General features: G+C 41.6%; 1 protein-coding gene across 10 annotated transcripts in view; it reads right to left on the bottom strand.

Annotated features, from left to right (window-relative positions):
• Positions 1 to 5,777: 5,777 nt before the first annotated feature.
• Positions 5,778 to 23,671, bottom strand: part of LOC311260324 (uncharacterized protein) — a 31,395-nt gene continuing 13,501 nt past the window's right edge. For 2 of the 10 annotated variants that reach the window (XR_014622997.1, XR_014622998.1), the window contains exons 9-11: positions 19,509 to 19,713; positions 11,784 to 11,926; positions 9,918 to 11,677 (exon numbers count right to left, since the gene is read on the bottom strand). Coding sequence is in view for 6 of the 10 variants with exons in the window: in XM_084358025.1 (XP_084214151.1) it covers positions 6,229 to 6,540; positions 9,870 to 10,009; positions 19,509 to 19,713; positions 21,649 to 21,796; positions 22,492 to 22,685; positions 22,787 to 22,891 (1,104 nt within the window). In the remaining 4 variants the exon portion in view is untranslated. The other 8 variants (XM_084358025.1, XM_084358022.1, XM_084358026.1 and 5 more) reach the window with 8 other exon arrangements.

Here is a 23,671-nt window from a genome sequence, read left to right as displayed (position 1 = left end):
ACAGAGCAGACAAGAGAAATACACAGTAGAAATACACAGTAGAAATACACATCACAATAGAAATACACATCACAGTAGATATACACAGTAGAAATACACAGCACACAGTATGAATACACTAGAAATGCATAGCACACAGTCGAAATACACAGTAGAAATACAGAGAAGGAAAGAGAAATACACAGTAGAAATACAGAGCCAACAATAGAAATACACAGTAGAAATACACATGACAATAGAAATACACAGTAGAAATACAGAGCCAACAGAAATACACAGTAGAAATACAGAGCCAACAATAGGAATACACAGTAGAAATACAGAGCCAACAGAAATACACAGTAGAAATACAGAGCCAACAATAGGAATACACAGTAGAAATACAGAGCCAACAATATAAATACACAGTAGAAATACACATCACAATAGAAATACACAGTAGAAATACACAGAGTCAAAATACACTTTAGAAATGCAGAGCAGACAATAGAAATACACAGTGGAAATACACTTCACAGTATAAATACAGAGCAGACAATAGAAATAAACAGTAGAAATACACAACACACAGCGCAAATACACTAGAAATACATAGCACAAATTCGAAATACACAGTAGAAATACACATCACAATGGAAATACACATCACAGTAGAACTACACAGTAGAAATACACAGCACACAGTGCAAATACACTAGAAATACATAGCACACAGTGGAAATACACAGATGAAATACAGAGCACACAGTAGAAATACACTAGAAATACACATCACAGTAGAAATACACAGTAGATATAGATCACAGTAGAAATACACAGTAGAAATACACAGCACAAAGTCAAAATACACTTTAGAAATACAGAGCAGACAATAGAAATACATAGTAGAAATACACATCACAATAGAAATACACATCACAGTAGATATACACAGTAGAAATACACAGCACACAGTACAAATACACTAGAAATACATAGCACACAGTCGAAATACACAGTAGAAATACAGAGCAGACAAGATAAATACACAGTAGCAATACACATCACAATAGAAATACACAGTAGAAATACACATCACAGTTCAAATACACATCACAGTAGAAATACACAGCACACAGTGCAAAAACAAAAGAAACACATAGCACACAGTCAAAATACACAGTAGAAATAAAGAGCAGACGATAGAAATACACAGTAGAAATACACATCTCAGTAGAAATACACATTACAATAGAAATACACAGTAGAAATACAAATCACAGTAGAAATCAGAATCAGAATACTTTATTAATCCCTGGGGGGAAATTGTTGTAGTTCCAGATGCTCCATGCAAAGCAGAGATAAAATACAGCATGAATGGAACAAGAGATAGATATAAATGCAATAGTAAAGTAGACAACAAATAAAATAAAATAAAATAGAAAAATATAGTAGACAATCTCAATCTCAATATACACATGTGTATATATATATATATATATATATATATACACATGTATATATACACATATATATATATATATATATATGTGTATATGTGTATATATATATATATATATATACACATATATATATATACACACATATATATATATATATATATATATACACATATACATAGCCATTTGAGTCCGATCAGAGGGAGGAGTTGTAAAGTTTAATGGCCACAGGTAGGAATGACTTCCTGTGGCGCTCAGTGGTGCACTTTGGAGCAATTAGTCTCTCGCTGAAGATGCTCCCACAACGTCACTGGCCTTCCTGATCAGCTTGTTGAGTCTGTTGGCGTCTGCTATTCTCAGCCTGCTGCCCCAGCACACAACAGCAAACAGAATAGCACTGGCCACCACAGACTCATAGAACATCCTCAGCATAGTCCGGCAGATGTTAAAGGAGCGAGCCTCCTCAGAAAATATAGGCGGCTCTGTCCCTTCTTGAAAAGGGCATCAGTGTTCTTAGTCCAGTCCAGTTTATTGTCTATGAACACCCCCAGATATTTGTAGTGTTCAACAATGTCCACAATAATGTGGCATAAGCCCCAGGATGGAAACTGGGGTCACTGGTTTCCTGGTTCTCCTCAGATCCACCACCAGCTCTTTAGTCTTTCTTGTGTTGAGCTGCAGGTGGTTCAGCTCACACCATGTGACAAAGTTGTCCACCACAGTCCTGTATTCAGCCTTGCTGGTACATCCAACAACAGCAGAGTCATCAGAAAACTTCTGAAGATGGCACGACTCTGTCTGGTAGCTGAAGTCCGTGGTGTAAAGGGTGAAGAGGAAAGGAGAGAGGACAGTCCCTTGTGGGGCCCCGGTGTTGGTGACCACAGCATCCGACACACAGTGCCGCAAGCGCACGTACTGTGGTCGGCCAGTGAGGTAATCCACAATCCAGGACACGGGGGGGATCCACCAGCATCGCCGTCAGCTTGTCACCCAGCAGAGCAGGCCTGATGGTATTGAAAGCACTGGAGAAGTCAAAGAACGTGACCCTCACAGTGCTCCCCGGCTTGTCCAGGTGGGCGTAGACACAGTTCAGCAGGAAGATAATGGCATCCTCGACTCCAATCCGGGGCTGGTAGGCGAACTGGAGGGGATCCAGGTGCGGCCTGACCATAGGCCTGAGCTGCTCCAGGACGAGTCTCTCAAGGGTCTTCATGATATGTGACGTCAGTACCACCGGTCGGTAGTCCGAGAAACCACTGGGCTGCGGCGTCTTTGGCACTGGAACGAGGCAGGACGTCTTCCATATCACAGGGACCTTCTAGAGACTAAGGCTCATGTTGAAGACACGATAAAGCACTCCACAGAGCTGTTCGGCGCAGGCTCTGAGAACCCGTGGGCTGACACGGTCAGGGCCTGCAGCCTTACCGGTGGGGAGTTTGCTCAGCTGTCTCCTGACATGAAGCGGTGTAAACAGTGCAGGTCGAGGAGGGGGAGAGTTGGAGTCCATAATGAGAGGAGGCCAGGTAGCATGGGAGCCAGAGGAGGTGTGAGGAGTGGGGGATGGGTGTGAGGTGCTCAAGAAGTTGGGGGGGGTCTGAAGCCACGACAATAACATGTGAGAATTCACCGGGTAGCCTACATAGTAGGGACGGAGACCCACAGCTAACAGTTCAATATCCGGGCTGCAGATGGGGTCTTTGATAGTGATGTGACCAGGATTGCACCACCTGTTGTTCACATAAACAGCAAGCCCCCATCCTTTGCGCTTACCGCTCATAGTGCAGTCCCTGTCAGCCCAGACAGTGTGGAAACCCTCCATGGAAACATTGTGGTCATGAACATCCGTGTATAGCCATGACTCCAAGAAAATCATCAGACTACATTCCCGGTATTCCTGATGATTCCGGGTTAGCGCTGAAAGTTCGTCCATCTTATTCCCCCATTGTTCAACAGAACAAGTAAGATAAAGAAAAAAGGAGAAAGTGGAACACAAAGTTAAAGTTAGCAGGAGCGACTGGAACAGGCTGCATACACTGCGGCGCATGCGCATAAAGACACATCGCAATAGAAATACACAAATACACATCACAATAGAAATACACAATAGAAATACACATCACAATAGAAATACACAGTAGAAATACAAATCACAGTAGAAATACACATCACAATAGAAATACACGATCAAAATACACAGCACACAGTACAAATACACTAGAAATACATAACACACAGTCGAAATACACTAGAAATACACATCACAGTAGAAATACACAGTAGAGATATAGATCACAGTAGAAATATATGACAGGCCGTTTAGGAAATTATTCATATTTGCTCTCACACACACCACTATACTCATACACACGCGCACACACCACTATACTCTCTTACACACACCAGTATACTCATACGCACACACTAGTATACTCTCTTACACACACTAGTATACTCAAGCACACACACCACTATACTGTGTATGAGTATACTAGTGTGTGCATGAGTATAGTAGTGTGTATGAGTATACTAGTGTGTGCATATGAGTATAGTAGTGTGTGTAAGAGTATAATAGTGTGTGCGTATGACTATAATAGTGTGCGTATGAGTATAATAGTGTGTGTGTATGACTATAATAGTGTGTGTAAGACAGTATAGTAGTGTGTGTGTGTATGAGTATAGTGGTATGATGAGGATTCAGGTGAAAGCAAATGACCGACAGAGAGGGTCTCAACCACGGTCTCAACCATGGTCTCAAGCAAGCAGTTGACCTCCTAAATAACATATTAAATGACAGACAACTGCTAACAACAATGTCGGAGACACAGAGTTTCATCAGCAACATCCCAACCACCAGCCGTTGACGAGGAATTAAAGCGTCTTTTTCGGCCAGGATCTAGTAGCAGCAGTGGAGCCTTTCGGGCTGGTTCAAGTAGGCCTAGTGGCAGTGGAGCCGCTAACGGACCCCGCTACCAAACACAAAGGTGTTTTGGTGGATGGGCATCAAAGTCCAGGAGGAGGTAAGTTGAATGAATAACATTTATTTATCCTAAGTTTCATAGGCTATCGGTATCTGTTTTTATTTAGGCTGACTGTTGAAAGACGTGACAGGCTATGTATAAAAAATGAATGCTGTTGTAGTACTCTGTCTGAGTGGTGAAACGGAGTCCAACGTCGCTAGCGGCTACATTTGATTGGTGAAACGCAGTCATGTGAACGAGCATCTGTAGGAAGTACCTTCGTCAAAACAGAAACAAACACATCGTGCATTGTTGTTTGATAAATGACTTATAACCTTGTTGCAAGGAGAGTGGAGGCTCCTTCCACACTGTGGCTGAAAACCAAACCTGCAATCAGAGCCTCTGACCCGGTGTCACAGCTCTCCTCTCGGTGGCACAGAGTCCGCGACACAAACGCGCCCCCGTAAACCTGTAATCTCTTGGTTATGACAAAAGACAAATACACACATCGTAACATGTTAATCAATCGATCCACTGATTGATATTCAAAGGCTTCGTTAAAAGCAAATGCACACGACCGAGAGGAGGCTCAGCAAAACAGCAGAGAAGAGACTGGACTTGCAGGTGCACTAACGTTAAATGGTGCAATTTATAAATCGATAAAAGTTGTATTTTGATGAACATTATGTTTCAAATTAATTATTTCACACCTATGCCGCGTAATGAGCGGGTAATGTAGAGTTAGTCTGTTGTTATGGAGAAATAAACCCTTTCAGGATGTATGAAGTCCTGTCATTTCCATCCTGCGGTCTGCATGCTGTTAGCACAAAACAGAAGAATGATGGGTTAAAAATAACCCAATTTGGGTTGTTTTATAACCCAACCGCTGGGTCAATATTGCACCAGCCCAGCAGTAGTTAATTTGACCCTGCAAGATGGGTTGGTCCATTTTAACCCAACAGATGAGTTAAATATTCTACCCAAATGCTGGGTCAAATTAACTGCAAATCTGGGTAAATTCAACCACACATATTTGTATATACTCTACCCAAATGCTGGGTCAAATTAATTACAATTCTGGGTTGTTTCAACTACATATATGTGTCATATACTCTACCCAAATGCTGGGTCAAATTAACTACAATTCTGGGTTCATTCAACTACACATTTATTCAGTAATCTATCCAAATGCTGGGTCAAATTAACCAATATGCCAGATTAATTCTAACACATTACAGTACAATCTATAAGAAAATAAATTGCGATAGACTACCCATAGCTATAAAACTGTTAAACTCCAAACCTATAACAAAATACATGCTAGATTTGGTCATGCAAAGCTTATATTATGCAATAAACACTTAAAACAATATTGGAATCTTTGAAAAAATTTATTAATAGAAAATATCCACAATAGTTAAATTGTTCTCACATTGACAGTCAACAGTCAACATGCCTATAGTACATTTTTCAAGTAAAAGCTAGAAAAAAGCTGCCCTTGATGCCATTAGCTCTACTTGCGTGCAAGTATTCTAGTTTCAAGAAACTTTACTAGTTTGGACTCCCCTCCTGGAATTTCATAGACTATGCTCTGTTTGAATTCCACACATGTTCACACTGCTTCGGGTATTTAATATCGAAGAAAAAAAATGCCTTGAAGCTGACATCGATGGCCTGAAACACTTAAAACAATATTGGAATCTTTGAAAAAATGTATTAATAGAAAATATCCACAATAGTTAAATTGTTCTCACATTGACTAACAGTCAACAGGCCTATAGTACATTCTTCAAATAAAAGCTAGAAAAAAGCTGTCCTTGACGCCATTAGCTCTACTTGCAAGCAAGTATTCTAGTTTCAAGAAACTTTACTAGTTTGGACTCCCCTCCTGGCATTTCATAGACTACGTTCTGTATGAATTCCCACACATGTTCACACTGCTTCGGGTATTTAATATCGAAGATAAAGAATGCCTTGAAGCTGACATCGATGGCCTGAAGCAGTGCGTCGTATTCCAAAGCCTGTCCAGCAACAATGACAAAGGCCTGAGATGTATTATGATTGTCATTTCCCAGTGTTAGGATGTAGGGGTATGGTCTGGATGCCTTGGCCTCATGGAGGTACTCCACCATGTTTGTTCCAGGCTAAAAAAGAAACAAAGAAAGAATGCAAGAGAGCAAGTGAGAGAGTGTGAGTGAGTAAGGAACAAATGTCTACCAACTTGTATAGTAGAATTAAAAAATAGGCATTGTGAGGACCTTTTTCCTGGTCCTCACTAGAGAAATGATTGTTTTATGATAAAGTCTAGTTAGGTTTACAATTTGGAAAAGATTCAGTGCATCTCTAATTCAAAAAGTTGAACTTTAATAGTCTACCTTTCATTGCACATCACGAAATATTCCAAACCTTTTTTGTTTAAGTCTGGATGGTTATGGCATATAGCTCACATTACAGAAAACAATTTAAAAAAGGATTCAGACCTGAACTGACCTAAGAAGCCACAAATCGATTGATGATTTATCATTATAATAAACATGCTCTGAAAATGCGTGCGGCCCACCTATCTGACCATCCTATCTGGCCGATAGGCAGCCAGGTTAGGTCAGGCCAGGTTAGGTGGTCAGATAGGTGGGCCGCAAATGCTTTGTAGATTTAGAAGACTTCTTTAGAGTCAACCTCATAGAATCAGGTCCAAATGATAAATAATAAATATGTTCATTTTTGCACTCAATACTTTGTTGAGGCCTGTTTTAGAAAAAATTACTGCATCAGTGCGGTGTGGTACGGAACTGATCAGCCTGTGGTACTGCTGAGGTGTTCTAGAAGCCCATTATGCTTTGATAGTGACCAACGCGTTGTAAACTTGTAGATCGGCTATTTTCCGACTATTGTCAAGCTATTTTTGATGCCTGTAGGGGCGGCTGTAACTCAGGAGGTAGAGCGAGTCGTCTAGTGATCGGAAGGTCACTGGTTCGAATCCCGGCTCCCCCGAGTTACATGTCGAAGTATCCTTGAGCAAGATACTAAACCCCAAATTGCTCCTGATGAGCAGCTGGTGCCTTGCATAGCAGCCTCCGGCATCATTGTATGAATGTGTGTGTGAATGTGGCATGTGTTGTAAAGCACTTTGAGCTGTCCAAGAGGACTGGAAAAGCGCTATACAGGGTTCCCACACATTTTCATGGACAAAATTTCAAAACTTTTCCATGACTTTTCAAGGACCCATAATAACATTTCCATGACCATTCACAACCTATATAAGTACACGAACAGAACTGTATAGTATACTTTACTCCAACTGTTAATTATTGTATGAAAACTAAACAGTAAACCTTTTTCAATCTCTAATAGTTGGTTATGTTCGTATTCACTTAAAATACTTTTTGACATTTAACATGATAAATATTGTACATAAAATATAAAAAGCAGAGGCTAATTATGTTTATGTTGATATGGTTTCAAGTAACTACTCCTGCCCTCCACATGTGCGCTGAGATTGCTTGTATAGTTAAAACACATAGCCTCATCTCTTCAAAAGATCTTCAGGTTTACAGTACAATCAGACACATAAGCTTCTTGTGTCATGAAATACATTTTCCACATTAAATTCAGATGTTTGTACTGAACTACTGTTACACTATTCAAAGGTCAATTAAGTATGAAAAGCATGGATTAAAGCAAAGAAAAAATCTTTTGACTGAAATGTTTTTTTTCGAGCTGCAGCCAAGTCATATTCCCAATTTGTAATTTGTGAAACATGTAACAGGGCACGTTACTTGACACGTGCTAAAAAAATAAGATAAGATTTACAGCCTCACCCCACACCATATTCTCTAATGCAGACATCAAGTTTAAATATTTGACCAACAGTGTTTTACAGGAGGATGATCTGAACAGCTGTTCTATTCACACTTAAAATGTTTTTTGTCTTTTCAATGTAATTTTCAATCTATGAAATCAATCTGTGCCCTTTGTTTTGCCAAGCTTCTCTCAAGTTTTACTCTTTCAAATAATCAACCATCTACAGAACTTTTCAGTACGCTATTTTTCTACTTCTTCTTCTCATCATCATCATTAATTATTATTAATAATATTGTTTAAAGTGAGCCTCTTATCGTTTAAATACATCATACAAGCAGCAACTTTTGCAGCCTTGTCAGTCTGATGGCGAGTTATCTTTCTGTCATCACTAACATACTGTTAATAATCAAAGAAGCTCTGAGGCTTTGTTCTATATGTTATAATACAAGATTTAAGCATTGAGCTACAATCAGGCAACATTCATGATTCTGTACAGTCAAACTAACCAAAAACTTCTTATTGATCATCATTATAAAGTTTCAGGGTGTTCCTGTAACCATGGTAACTCACGGTGCCAGAGGGGAGGGAGAGACGCTGAATGAAGCCATTTACACAGATACACTGCAGACAAAGTCCAGACTATAGTTGTTATTTCACACATGTAGCACACAACAGGAGACTCTCCGTGTCAGACGAGTTCTCACGTGCTGACTTAAACTCAGCTGATAACGTAGCAGCGCGACGAGTCCTTGCTAGCTAAGCAGCTAAACTTTAGCGCCGCTCCGTGTTCAGATCCCGCCCTGTGTGGGTCACTGCACTGTCATTGGTCAGGCGCGCACACGCCGTTAACGATACAATTGGCTGTAGAGTGTGACAACCTGTCAATAAACATCAGCCAACAGTTCCTCCGATCTACATTGATCTCACAAGTCGCCTCTGTGAAGTCTGAATGATGGAAATCCGTCATAGCGACGGAGAACTTTAATCCATGGAAAAGTGTATTTTTTGATAAAGACAGGAAGAGAGGCTTTAGGCTTCAGGCTTCAACTGTCCAATCAACAAGCTTAATGTTTTTCTATGAACTGACGGCGCTAAGCTACATGGACGGAGTTATGCCCTATTGACAGAATTAATGTAACGTTGATGGCAGACGTATTGCATCGATATGTTGCTACACTGATATAGATTGGCCTACCGATGTTACATGCTACGTAGACAGAATTGGCTAGATCAACATATATGCCACATTTAACTCTCTTGTGGGAATCTGCAGCCTCTGGGTCTGCAGAGATATACTATTGTTACAAACCGCTAATGGCAAATCCTACCGTTCCTGCCGTAATGTTACATTACATGGGAAGTTATCCACTGTAACAATTAATTTAATTTCACACAACAAAATTCCATAACTTTTCCAAAACTTCAAGGAATTTTACTAATTCCATGACTTTTCCAGGCCTGGAAAATTAGTTTTTAAAATTCCATGACTTTTCCAGGTTTTCCATGACCGTGGGAACCCTGGCTATAGAAATGCAGACCATTTACCATTTGCCTGTCCCCACAAGTATAGTAAAACAAACCTGGATATGCATGTGTGCGTGCACACATTCTTGAGCCCAGATATGTTAATGAAATGAATAAAGTTTCCCTTTAGATGTGCTGGAGGACTTACAGGCTTATGGTTGATGAAGGCCAAGCTGCATTCCTCAATGCTGTGGCGAACCACTTTTACACCACGGCCACGGCCAACTTTGTAAGCCGTTGGTGGAAGCAAGGCTGGCAGCTGCCTCAAGGCGAGTTCCCCAACGCCATCTGTAGAAAGACATTATAGGCATCAATACGATGTGGAATGGCATACCTGTGATTTTGTCATTCAGTATCCAACTAAAATAGAACCTATGCTAACAGTTACATGCAGCCAATTCCTGCCCACGGTGAGACTGTCACCGTGGTGTGGGCTCTTGCCGTGAGTGGGACTGTCGGCTGACAGCCTTTGAAAAAGAACTATTTTAACCTCAAACCTGAACAGAGTAGGAGAAGTGACAGGGAAGGCTGCTACAAACGGTGGAAACCAGGTGAGGTAACCCAATCTCTCCTAGCCCAGTTGTTTGAGGTTTATGCTGGCTCCGGTTAATAGTTTAGGGCAAAGTAACATGTTCCACCGTGTGGCTAGCAGTCCTGTTGCAAGCTTTCTACCCTGGTTGGACAAACGTAGCCTAGGGAGTGAGACCGGCCTCGCTGGGGAAACCTTACATTGACACAAACCAACATTGACATTTGCAAGGTCTGCAAACAAGAATATATTACCTGGTGTTAATCCATCCAGGGGCAATGTCAAATCAAATCAAATCAAATCAAATTTTATTTGTATAGCCCAAATTCACAAATCACAGTTTGCCTCAGAGGGCTTTACAATCTGTACAGAGACGACACCCTCTGTCCTTCGACCCTCGATTCGAGTGAGGAAAAACTTGCCCCAAAAAAAAGGCCCTTTTAACAGGGAAAAAAATGCGGAAGAAACCTCAGGGAGAGCCACAGAGGAGGGATCCCTCTCCCAGGACGGACAGACGTGCAATAGATGTCGCATGTACAGAGCAGATCAACGAGATCACAATGTATTCAATTATAAGCGATGGTTGACAGGAGTGAAAGTACATAAAGATGTATTACAGCAATAATAATGAAATGCACATGGAAATGTGATTACTAGTGATAACAGTAGTAGTGATTAATGGTAAGGATAGTATGTAGTAATGCATTACAATAATAGTAGTGGAACGTATGTAACAGATGTGACTAATATTAGCGACAGTAGTGGTGGGTGTCAGGCAGGGTCATGGCAGTAGGCGCATCCACGATCAGGCAGGGCCATAGCAGTAGTCGCATCCACGATCAGGCAGGGCCATAGCAGTAGGCGCATCCACGATCAGGCAGGGCCATAGCAGTGGGCGCATCCACGATCCACGACCCGGGCGCGGCCAGGATCCATGGGAGCCTGTAGGACTAGAAAGCACAAGGACTCCGGGGAAGAAGTAAGTCAGTGACATGCAGAGATGGGGCATGTATACAGGCATAATGTATACAGATGGAGAGGAGAGGAGAGGGGAGGAGAGAGAAGCTCAGTGTGTCATTGTCCCCGGACTAGGCCTATAGCAGCATAGGACCAGCTCTAACTATAAGCTCTATCGAAAAGGAAGGTCTTAAGTCTACTCTTAAAGGTAGAGAGGGTGTCCGCCTCCCGGACCAAAACAGGAAGATGGTTCCACAGAAGAGGAGCTTGATAGCTGAAGGCTCTGGCTCCCATTCTACTTTTGGAGATTTTAGGAACTACAAGTAATCCTGCATTCTGGGAGCGTAATGCTCTGTCAGCTTCCCCTCCACTCTTGCCAGGTGCAGGATCTTCTCAGCATAAAAGGGTAGCCAAGTTTCAAATAACTTTGATGCAGCGTCCCCATGCAGGACAATAAAGTCCTGTGCAATCTATAAAATGGAAAACACATTAAAACAAATTCAATGTGGCACACTAATAAAACGTTATAAACAATGCATCCTCATCACATGTAAGATCATATTTCCCTAAACTTACCATGCCTTTTGTCATTAGGCGAGGGAACTCTTCGAGGATCTGATCGATGCTCCAATTGTTGTCCCTAATGCACTTGGCCCTGTAGACTGCCGTGTTCTGCATGTAGGTCTCTACGACCAAGGTACGTTTTATCAGTCTGTTTTCTGGAAATAATTGACACAAGCAGAACCCATTAAACGAGCCGTTTTTTCGTTTTGGGGCAAAAAACGAAAATCAAAAGTTCAGCTCGTTTTCTTGTTTTTTGGTTCTCACTTACAAAACGAATTTACCACTCAATATTTTGTTTCCGTTGGTGGGCGGGTCCTCTGACTGGCTAATGTGCTTCCTTGCCCTGTGCTTTTGAAAATAAAAGTTCTTCCGTTTGATAATGTCCACAAAAATATTGCTGTATTATAGACACTACCCAGCAAACATTTTGACGTCTATTTGACGTCTAATCAACGTCGGTCAGGCAGGTCGATCAATCAATTCACGTCGTTTCGACGACATAAAAACGGCTCACAGAGCAGGCTACTTCAATTATTACGTCGTATAGACGACTTTTCAACGTCTCTACGTGGCGTCTATTTGACGTCTAATCAACGTCGGTCAAGCAGGTCGATTCGACGTCTAGCAGAGGTGCTGAAATGAAAGTTTTTCTGACGTCGTTTTCATGACCGACGTCATTTCGACGGCTCTTAGACGGCATCAATTCACGTCGTTTCAACGTCGTTTTGACGGCATATCAACCTTTGTCAAAATACACATGTAATGTATTGCATTTAAAAATATGTTTACCTAAATCGAGTTTCAACTAGTGCCTACATAACTGGCATTACCACATCCATACATTCTATTACAAGCACAGCTCTTGTGCTGTAGCCTATAGTCTACATGTGCAATTCTCAATGCTCTAATCTGCAACTATTTAAATTAACTTATAAATTTCAGCAAAAAAAATCCTTAAAATGCAAAGAGGTCAAAAAGTCCAATAGACAACACCAGCAAATTTCACATTTGCCAACTTAAAATATCACAGGAATGGTGAACCTGGTTAAAACTTTCATAGTAAATAAACTCAGCTGTGATAAAGTTAAAAATACTCGAATAATGTTCACCCATACTGTAAAATACAAGTAGTACATGGACAAATCTCAGGTAAAAAAAAAAAAGAAAGAAAAAAAAGACAGCATTCAGGACCAGATATATGTAACGAGTTATCTATATATTGAATAATTGAATAAAAAACGAACATGTTTATTGGAACAAATGTTTTATTGACTTTCTTTGTATTGCAGTCCTGTGGGGGTCTGCCCCTTGCCCCCGCTTCTTGGTGGGGCATGTTTAAGTTGGTTCTGAATCACACTCTCTATTTCTGCATCTGTGGCCTTTGGACTCCATCTCTTCACAGCAGCTGGAGAGAGGGCATAAGAAAAAAATAAACATTTTTACAGAGCGCCTATTCAGAAGTTAAATGCACTTTATAGATGGCAAGAACAAATTGTTTTGGGAGTTGAAAGAGTAATGAAAGAACCACTTCTTAGAGCCACTCAGTAGCCTGAATCTGATGGTTCCTAATAAAGCCAGTAGGCATTAACAGTCTGTGCTATGGTAGCCCAGCTTAGCCCAGGATAGCCACATGCACATGAAGCCCATTCAGTAATTTCAATTATATCAATCTTAGTTTCTTACACTTGATGACATGGAACATCTTTGTGGCTTTAAAAGGCACAATACAGAGATGCAACACTAAGCATAACTTCTCTTTCATGCAGGTGCCTGGCTGTTCACACAGGGAGCACAATAGAGCATTAGAGGTTTTCATTTAAAGGACAATTCCATTTCATTTCAAACATGTGCTACAGTTTCGGAATACATTTACTCTAAAAGAATGAATTTGAAGATATTCCTCACTGTTGCTGCTGTTATGCATTAGCACCTCTGTCCAAGCATCATCGCAACAGCATAAAACAGTGGCGGACGGCTCTGAGGCTGTATCCAAATATTCATATTCATTCAAGCCCCCCCATTCAAGTGTGTGTGTGTGTGTGTGTGTGTGTGTGTGTGTGTGTGTGTGTGTGTGTGTGTGTGTGTGTGTGTGTGTGTGTGTGTGTGTGTGTGTGTGTATCTCACCTGGTGTGCGTCTCACAATAAACCTGTGAAGTGAGGTAAATTGGACAAATAGTTATCAAAACAGGCCTATGTGAGGGACAGAGACACACAAATAGATTACTTTTATATGTAGAGAGATAGTGACATTGATTAACCTCTGAAGTCAATAAAAATGTAAAAATTTTAGTACGCCTAAAATAAAAAAAAACTGTAAGGATGAATAACTGCTTGTGGCTTCATCTGAGCATGTCAATGGCATTATGGGGCTGTAGCCACACTATCAGTGAACACTTGTTTCAAATTTGAAGAAGATGGCACAAAGTATGACCATTCTACACCTACGCTGTGATTGACAGATAACCAGCCACACTGTCAGTCACGTCTCTACAATAAGCTGGCGCCCTCTGCCGTTGCGGTCGTGTAGCGACACCAGACAACTATCAGCATGTGTCAACGGTTAGACCCCGGTTATAAGACGATTTCTGGCCACATATCAATGTCCGTGGACCAGATAGTTTTCGGGAGCTGGTATGGACCGTATGGTCCGTCCCGTTTTTGGTATATGTCAAGCGACACCTATAGGCCTGGCATATGAACTACAGCGTTTTCGGTTGATCCGTCTAGATGCAAATATTCTTGAAACAATGCCGAGGAGAAAAAATAACGTTTTCGCCCGTCTGGACGGCCCCTTAAAGTGTTTTGGTTCTGTAACGATGCTAAGCCGATAGTTGCACAGATGTTCGGCTCGGTATAGCATCGAGCACCTCACGTAGCCTGTGAGCTAACTCAGGGCTACCCAGCAAACATTTTCTCGACCTGCGTCTAGATGAAGACGTCCAGTCAACGTCGCGTCACGTCGTGACTTTAATTCGACTGTTTTTCAACATCATAAAATAATATCATGGCAAATATGACCTAATTAAATATGCATTTTAGAGCGGTTTAACTGAATAAACACTGCCAGAAAACGCTTTCTCGACCTGCGTCTAGATGAAGACGTCCAATCGACGTCGCGTCACGACGTGACTTTAATTCGACTTTTTTTCGACATGTGAACATTAGGGGGAATACGATCTCAAAGAAAACATATTTAACTGAAAAAACACTGTCAAGAATGATTTCCTCTATCTACTGCTGTGTCGAGACGCAGATATCCAATCATGTCGGGACGTCTGATTAACGTCGGGCAGGCAGGTTGATTTGACGTCTATCTGAGGGGCTGAAATGACCAACGTCATTTAGACGTTGTTTCAACGACCTATCAACGCACGAATGTGAGCCGAACATCTGTGCAACTATCGGTTTAGCATCGTTACAGAACCAAAACACTTTAAGGGGCTGTCCAGACGGGCGAAAACGTTATTTTTTCTCCGTCTTCCTCGGCATTGTTTCAAGAATATTTGCATCTAGACGGATCAACCGAAAACGTTGTAGTTCATATGCCAGGCCTATAGGTGTCGCTTGACATACACCAAAAACGGGACGGACCATACGGTCCATACCAGCTCCCGAAAACTATCTGGTCCACGGACATTGATATGTGGCCAGAAATCGTCTTATAACCGGGGTCTAACCGTTGACACATGCTGATAGTTGTCTGGTGTCGCTACACGACCGCAACGGCAGAGGGCGCCAGCTTATTGTAGAGACGTGACTGACAGTGTGGCTGGTTATCTGTCAATCACAGCGTAGGTGTAGAATGGTCATACTTTGTGCCATCTTCTTCAAATTTGAAACAAGTGTTCACTGATAGTGTGGCTACAGCCCCATAATGCCATTGACATGCTCAGATGAAGCCACAAGCAGTTATTCATCCTTACAGTTTTTTTTTATTTTAGGCGTACTAAAATTTTTACATTTTTATTGACTTCAGAGGTTAATCAATGTCACTATCTCTCTACATATAAAAGTAATCTATTTGTGTGTCTCTGTCCCGAGCATAGGCCTGTTTTGATAACTATTTGTCCAATTTACCTCACTTCACAGGTTTATTGTGAGACGCACACCAGGTGAGATACACACACACACACACACACACACACACACACACACACACACACACACACACACACACACACACACACACACACACACACACACACACACACACACACACACACACACACACACACACACACACACACACACACACACACACACACGAATGGGGGGGCTTGAATGAATATGAATATTTGGATACAGCCTCAGAGCCATCCGCCACTGTTTTATGCTGTTGTGATGATGCTTGGACAGAGGTGCTAATGCATAACAGCAGCAACAGTGAGGAATATCTTCAAATTCATTCTTTTAGAGTAAATGTATTCCGAAACTGTAGCACATGTTTGAAATGAAATGGAATTGTCCTTTAAAAGAAAACCTCTAATGTGCTATTGTGCTCCCTGTGTGTACAGCCAGGAACCTGCATGAAAGAGAAGTTATGCTTAGTGTTGCATCTCTGTGTTGTGCCTTTTAAAGCCACAAAGATGTTCCATGTCATCAAGTGTAAGAAACTAAGATTGATATAATTGAAATTACTGAATGGGCTTCATGTGCATGTGGCTATCCTGGGCTAAGCTGGGCTACCATAGCACAGACTGTTAATGCCTACTGGCTTTATTAGGAACCATCAGATTCAGGCTACTGAGTGGCTCTAAGAAGTGGTTCTTTCATTACTCTTTCAACTCCCAAAACAATTTGTTCTTGCCATCTATAAAGTGCATTTAACATCTGAATAGGCGCTCTTGTAAAAATGTTTATTTTTTTCTTATGCCCTCTCTCCAGCTGCTGTGAAGAGATGGAATCCAAAGGCCACAGATGCAGAAATAGAGAGTGTGATTCAGAACCAACTTAAACATGCCCCACCAAGAAGCGGGGGCAAGGGGCAGACCCCCAAAGGACTGCAATAAAAAGAAAGTCAATAAAACATTTGTTCCCATAAACATGTTCGTTTTTTATTCAATTATTCAATATATAGATAACTCGTTACATATATCTGGTCCTGAATGCTGTCTTTTTTTTCTTTCTTTTTTTTTTTACCTGAGATTTGTCCATGTACTACTTGTATTTTACAGTATGGGTGAACATTATTCGAGTATTTTTAACTTTATCACAGCTGAGTTTATTTACTATGAAAGTTTTAACCAGGTTCACCATTCCTGTGATATTTTAAGTTGGCAAATGTGAAATTTGCTGGTGTTGTCTATTGGACTTTTTGACCTCTTTGCATTTTAAGGATTTTTTTGCTGAAATTGATAAGTTAATTTAAATAGTTGCAGATTAGAGCATTGAGAATTGCACATGTAGACTATAGGCTACAGCACAAGAGCTGTGCTTGTAATAGAATGTATGGATGTGGTAATGCCAGTTATGTAGGCACTAGTTGAAACTCGATTTAGGTAAACATATTTTTAAATGCAATACATTACATGTGTATTTTGACAAAGGTTGATATGGCGTCAAAACGACGTTGAAACGACGTGAATTGATGCCGTCTAAGAGCCGTCGAAATGACGTCGGTCATGAAAACGACGTCAGAAAAACTTTCATTTCAGCACCTCTGGTAGACGTCGAATCGACCTGCCTGACCGACGTTGATTAGACGTCAAAAAGACGCCACGTAGAGACGTTGAAAAGTCGTCTATACGACGTAATAATTGAAGTAGCCTGCTCTGTGAGCCGTTTTTATGTCGTCGAAACGACGTGAATTGATGCCGTCAAAATGACCGACGTCAGAAAAACTTTCATTTCAGCACCTCTGCTAGACGTCGAATCTACCTTCCTGACCGACGTTGATTAGACGTCAGATAGACGTCACGTAGAGACGTTGAAAAGTCGTCTATACGACGTAATAATGACATTGATTGAAGTAGCCTGCTCTGTGAGCCGTTGATATGTCGTTGAAACGACGTGAATTGATGCGGTCTAATAACGGTCGAAATGTGGTCGGTCATAAGACCAACGTCAGAAAAACTTTCATTTCAGCACCTCTGCTAGACGTCGAATCGACCTGCCTGACCGACGTTGATTAGACGTCAAATAGACGTCAAAATGTTTGCTGGGCTATGTCTGCGATGGAGTCGAGCCTTCACAACATGTCTAAAAAGGAAAGGATGAAGAGTAATTTGAATACTGCCGAAGCAAGATGTTTCATAACTTGGACAGTCGTGATTCTGATGGAGGGGCTCAGAAATGAAAGCGATCTTTCCTGGGTACACGAAAACACCTCCTCAGAGAGTGACTCAGAGTCTGTACCGAGGAAAATGAGACGGCTTTCCCCGGCGGCTACGGCATACAACGCTCAAGGTGAGCTCCGCTGCCCTGCGCTAAGTTACAGCCTGGACTATTCACTTATTCTGCTGCTCATATGGAGGAATGGGGGCTTACCATTTTTCAGACAAACGATGGCAATAAATCGCTTCAGGGACATAATGAGGTTCCTGCGCTTTGACAGGAAGGAGACCCGACATGTGCGTCTGCAGGACGACAAGTTTGCCCTGGTGCGGGCCACTTGGGACCGGTTCATCCAGACTAGTGTAGCCTGCTACAAATCCGACGCTAACATCACGATTGATGAGCAGCTGTTCCCCACAAAGGCCCCCTGCAAGTTCACCCAATATATGAGGAATAAGCCCGATTAATTCGGGGTCAAATTTTGGTTGGCTGTAGATGTCAACTCTAAATACATGTTGAACGGGTCTCCGTGTCTGGGGAAGGAGGAGACACGGAGCGCAGGTCGGCTCGTGGGAGAGAGTGTGGGGCTGAGACTGGCGGAGCCATTCCTGGGGAAGGGAAGAAACATTACCACAGACAATTTCTTCACGTCCCTAAAACTGGCCACCGCCTTACAGGCAAAGAAGACCAGCCTGGTTGGCACCATGGGCAAACAAAAACGGGAGTTGCCGCCCACCGTGAAACAGCAAGCGGAGCTGTTCAACACGAAGGTGCTGAAGTGTGGTGATGTGACTCTGACTTTGTACCAGGGAAATTAAGTTTGTTAAAATGTACATTTCGGTGTTATTTTGTTTTTTTAAAAAACATCATGGCACAATGAATGCATTCATCACTCAATTGGGTATTTACATGAGAGATTGTAGAGTTTAAAATGTAGCGGTCAAAATGACGCTTATGGCCCTTCTAGTGTTATCTGCCTTGTTTAGTTTTTATATCTGTCTGCTATCCCATATACTTAATTGTACTTACATTAATGTGATTAATATCTTTTTTATGATGCCTTGTTGTTGAAATGTACTATACAAATAAACGTGTCTTGCCTAGTGAGCTTTACCATAATTTATTCACTCAAATATTTTCTTTAAAAATGTCTGATATTGAAGTAAATACAAAATTAGGCTTCAGACTTGTTATGCCGAGAAGTGCCTGCCTGCTAAGAACTGCATGCCCGTCATGGGAACGTGCACAACTAACAAAAAGAAAAACAGTATCAAGGTCACTAAGTTTCTGCCCGTGTTTTCCCAATTAGGCTACATCTAATAATATATAACTACAATTAGACTCTCATCGGCCGGTAGTGTGTTGCAGCTGTTCAGAATATAGCCTATTCACAATGACAAACATACAATGCCTATAAAGGTACATAACGGGGTTAAAGGGAAATTTAAAAAGTGGTATGCTAACCTTGGATCCTGTGTGCATTCCAGGACTGCACCATTCGCTCAAGTCCAATCTGAGCCACCTGACAGGTAAGTGTGGACACACAATACTGTGTCAAGTTGTCCTCCATGTTGAGTTCCTCCTGGTCTACAAGGTGGATGAGAGCCCTTTTCAGTGGGTAGGTTACCCTGTTATTAACGTCTGGCCACATCCTTTCAACGATATGATTCTGTCATTTCAAAAGAGTAAAAACAAAATGTTAAATTTAACTTCAATAAAGACAATTACTATCTGCATCTAATCGTAATCACTGAATAAAAATCAATTTCCTATGACAACAAAGATCAAGAACCCAATTAGTTTGGTGATTTTTCATGCATGGGAAGTAGGATTTTCCGCAGAAGAAGAAGAAGAAGAAAAAGACTGGAGATAACAATAAGGCCGGGACCCCTAATGTGTATGCTGCCTGGCCCCTAATAACCATTAACCATTACAAATGAGAAATTTTCTTCCTGAAATTTGGCTTTGTATTTGTACATCTATTGTGGCATCAGCTGGACAAATTATGCATGTCTTTGACTGGTGAGAAAATAGAATAGAATAGAATCCTTTATTGTCACTGTCAACATTGTCACTAACATTTACTGTGAAAATACGTTTAGCAGCTCCACATGGCAGTAGGACAGTAGAAAAATAAAAACAGTATATATAAAAGATACACAGATAAACAGTATAAAAACAAGTCCCCATAAATATGGACGTGTGCATTAAAGTGCAAGGTGGTGCAAAAGTGCAAACAATAGTGGGCTCATAGTGCAATGGAGGAGGAAGGAGGATGTATTGCACTTGGCAGTGTGTGTATGTATGTATTCAATGTCAGTCCTTGCGTGAGCTGGATAGGGGTGTGTTAGGTTTAACACTAACAAAATACACACAAACAGACACGGACTCAGAGTTTGTCTTTCTTTGCAAAGGGGAAGTACAGGTGTCAGCACTGTGAGTCTGATCAGCAGTCTTCCAACGAGCTCTCCCCCATGCATAACTTTTATTCACAGACAACTGGGCGTGATCGTATATCATTGGTGTAACACAGAGCACAGAGAACAACTTGTTGAGTAACTTGTTGCTAGAGGTGAAAGTGGCAGATATGTAAATGTCCTGTGGTCAAGCTCTCCACAGATTTCAGCATGACAGAATAGCATAAGATTTAGCTAATCAAAAACTGATAATATATTTATTCACACATAATTCCAACAGGGTGGGGTGATGGTTCTGGCAGCCTGGTGGAAAAAGTTGTTACTCAATCTTGCGGTTCTGGATTTGAGAGCGGTACCTCTTTCCAGAGGGGAGTGGGGAGAACAGGGCATGTCCGGGGTGTGTGAGATCAGTACTGATGTTTCCAGCCTTCTTGTGCAGTTGGCCAGAGTAGATATCTCTGAGGGGGGGGGGGGGGGGGCAGAGTGGTCCCAATGATCCTCTCTGCCGTCCTCACCACCCGCTGTAGGTCTTTCCTGTCCTTGGCAGTGCAGCTGGTGAACCACACAGTGCAGCAGTAGGTCAGGATGGACTCGATGGATGCTCTGTAGAAGTTAACCAGCAGGGGGCGGGGGAGATGGGTCTGCTTCAACTTCCTGAGGAAGTAAAGTCTCTGATGGGCCTTCTTCACCTGATTCGAGGTGTGGATGGACCAGGTGAAGTCGGCTGAAATGTGTACCCCAAGGAACTTGAAGCTCTCCACCCTCTCCACCTCCTCTCCTTCAATAGAGAGGGTTGGAGGCACAGTCCTTTTAGATTTCCTAAAATCCACTATTAGTTCCTTGGTTTTGGTTGCGTTGAGGTCCAGGTTGTTCTAAGAGCACCAGTCAGTCAGGTGTTTGACCTCCTCCCTGTAGGCTGACTCACTGTTGTTCTTAAACAGTCCTACAATGGTGGTGTCGTCTGCAACTTAACGAGGAAGGGACTGAGGACACACCCCTGCACTGCTCCAGTAGCCAGCAGTCTTCCAGAAAAGAACAGTTTACTTGAGTTTATTCAGATCCCTATTAGCTGCAGCAATTAATCTATTCTTACTGGGGTCTGACCATACCATAGTGCTGAAAGAGAAATCAATATTATCAGCTAGCAGCTGAGTGATTAAGGGAAAGAGGACAATAAGCCAACTCACATGTGTTGATGATGTTTGCAGGTATGGCTCCCTTGCTGTGTTATTTCTGTAGCCTGCCAATTTCTCCTGCATGAAAAGAGTCAAGAAAAACTCTCTTCCGTGGTCCACTCGTATTTGGTCCCACATTCCGTGCTGTAGGACAGCACTTCTGCAAAACAGCAATACACAAGTGTTACAGTTATCGACACTATTTCATATTTGTGTTTACATAAGCATTGTTGAAGCCAATTTTCACTCTTGGTTAATGTAGTGATTTGGTTAATCAATTACTTAGTTACTGACAGCATTGTGTAACTGTCACCATTTAAAAAAAAATATATCAGTTTGTTTCTTCCCAGATAAGGAGTGGTAAAAGCACAGCTATGATAAGCCAATGTGTTTTACTTAAAGCAACCCCAAGGAACTTTTAACTGGTTATGAACCAGTTTCTGTTTAATACTGATGCTTCTATATGACCTGCACCAGCAAACGAGAGCATCCGTGAAAAGATTGGTTATTTCTATATAGAGAGAGTAGAACTGGTAATGCCTCTGAGAGAGTGCTGTAATGGTAATGCAACAGAGATTGAACTGAACACGGATGTGCGTGGAATCAGAGTCAGAGAGATACAATGTTATAACTATTTTCTGATTATTTCATGTTCTAAAGCATAAATAAACAAGTCCAAACCTTCGCACAGCCCTGTGGGAAACATTTAACAAGAAAAATATTTTTTACAGCACGCAGCAGCGGCACTTGTGTGCACACATGAAAGTTCTTGTTGGGGCTTTAATAAATGCCTAACAATTAAACAATATCTACTGTTTGCAACTACATTATGGAACATAGAGCACAGAAAGTTACCTGTACACCTCTTGATATATTGTCAGGTTGTTTTTCACAGGCATAGTGGAATGGCTGACAATTTTACTGGAGAAACCGTCAACAGAAAGGACATGGGTCACCCCGAACATCACCAGTTTTTCATTCTGATCGATGTTTAGTTTGTGACCCGTGTACTCGGCACTGTATGGCACTGGATTTAAGTTTCTTGATCTCTGAGAAATCAAGCAAAAAACAACAAATAAGAAAAAAAAAGTAGGGCATTTTCACAATGACCTACACTACAAGAATCCTATTAGCGTTTCATAACACCTACCTGATGACGATCTGCATGATATTGCGGGTTAATATGTCTGAGGACACTACCAACGCGCCCCTCTGATGCTCTGATTCCTTTTGAGGACAGGTAGCCAGTCATCATTCTTCTTCCGTATGATGGTCCAGTCTGAAATTGAAGATGAACATGCATTCCTTTTTTGTATTCCTATTACAAACCACTTATAATACACACATTATCTTCTTTTGGACAGATTTTTATCCAAAGGTTATTGCAAGCATTTAAGGCACATTTTTCGAGGAGTCACGTGAGCATGCTGAGGACCATGGACGCCTAGAATGGAGCTCCCAACAGAACAACCCTAAACCTCGAACTATGATAGATAGAGTGTACTCTAAAGTGATAAAAGTGTGATTTAGAACTTTCCTGTGGCACGGTGTAACAAATATAAGTTTTAGATGGCAACGGGGCAAAGTCATCAGCCCCTTAGAATGCTGCAGTCTTCTTTCTGAAGGCCTTAGACAGCTCTCTCCATCTAACCGTGGTTTTCACTCTCACTTTAACAGTCAGGAGCACAGCACACCAAACTAAATGTCTGAGGTTTAAATAAGGCAAGTCTCCTTCAGAAAGCTGAGTAACAATGTTCAGGTCATGTGAAATTGACCAGGTCAAAGGAAATTTTCTGAGGTAACCCTGGATCTCTAGCTGACCTCGTTTAACACTAACTTATTTCGAAAAATGATCAATGTCCCCAGTCGGAAAGGGGGTTTTCTAAGTTTGACCACATGATCGATACAAAGCTGATTGACAGCTCGACCTTCTCAGAGTTTGTTCAGTCATTCTCTGAGTTTGATTGTGATGTGATAATACGGCCTGAAGTCGACACCCGGTACTGCCACACTGAGCTACAGACCGGTGAGACGT

The sequence above is a fragment of the Pagrus pagrus genome (genome assembly GCF_965226575.1).
Source record: "Pagrus pagrus genome assembly, chromosome: 7".
Classification (NCBI taxonomy): domain Eukaryota; kingdom Metazoa; phylum Chordata; class Actinopteri; order Spariformes; family Sparidae; genus Pagrus; species Pagrus pagrus.
The sequence above is the reverse complement of the archived record's forward strand: the minus strand, read 5'-3'. Positions and strand labels throughout refer to the sequence as shown.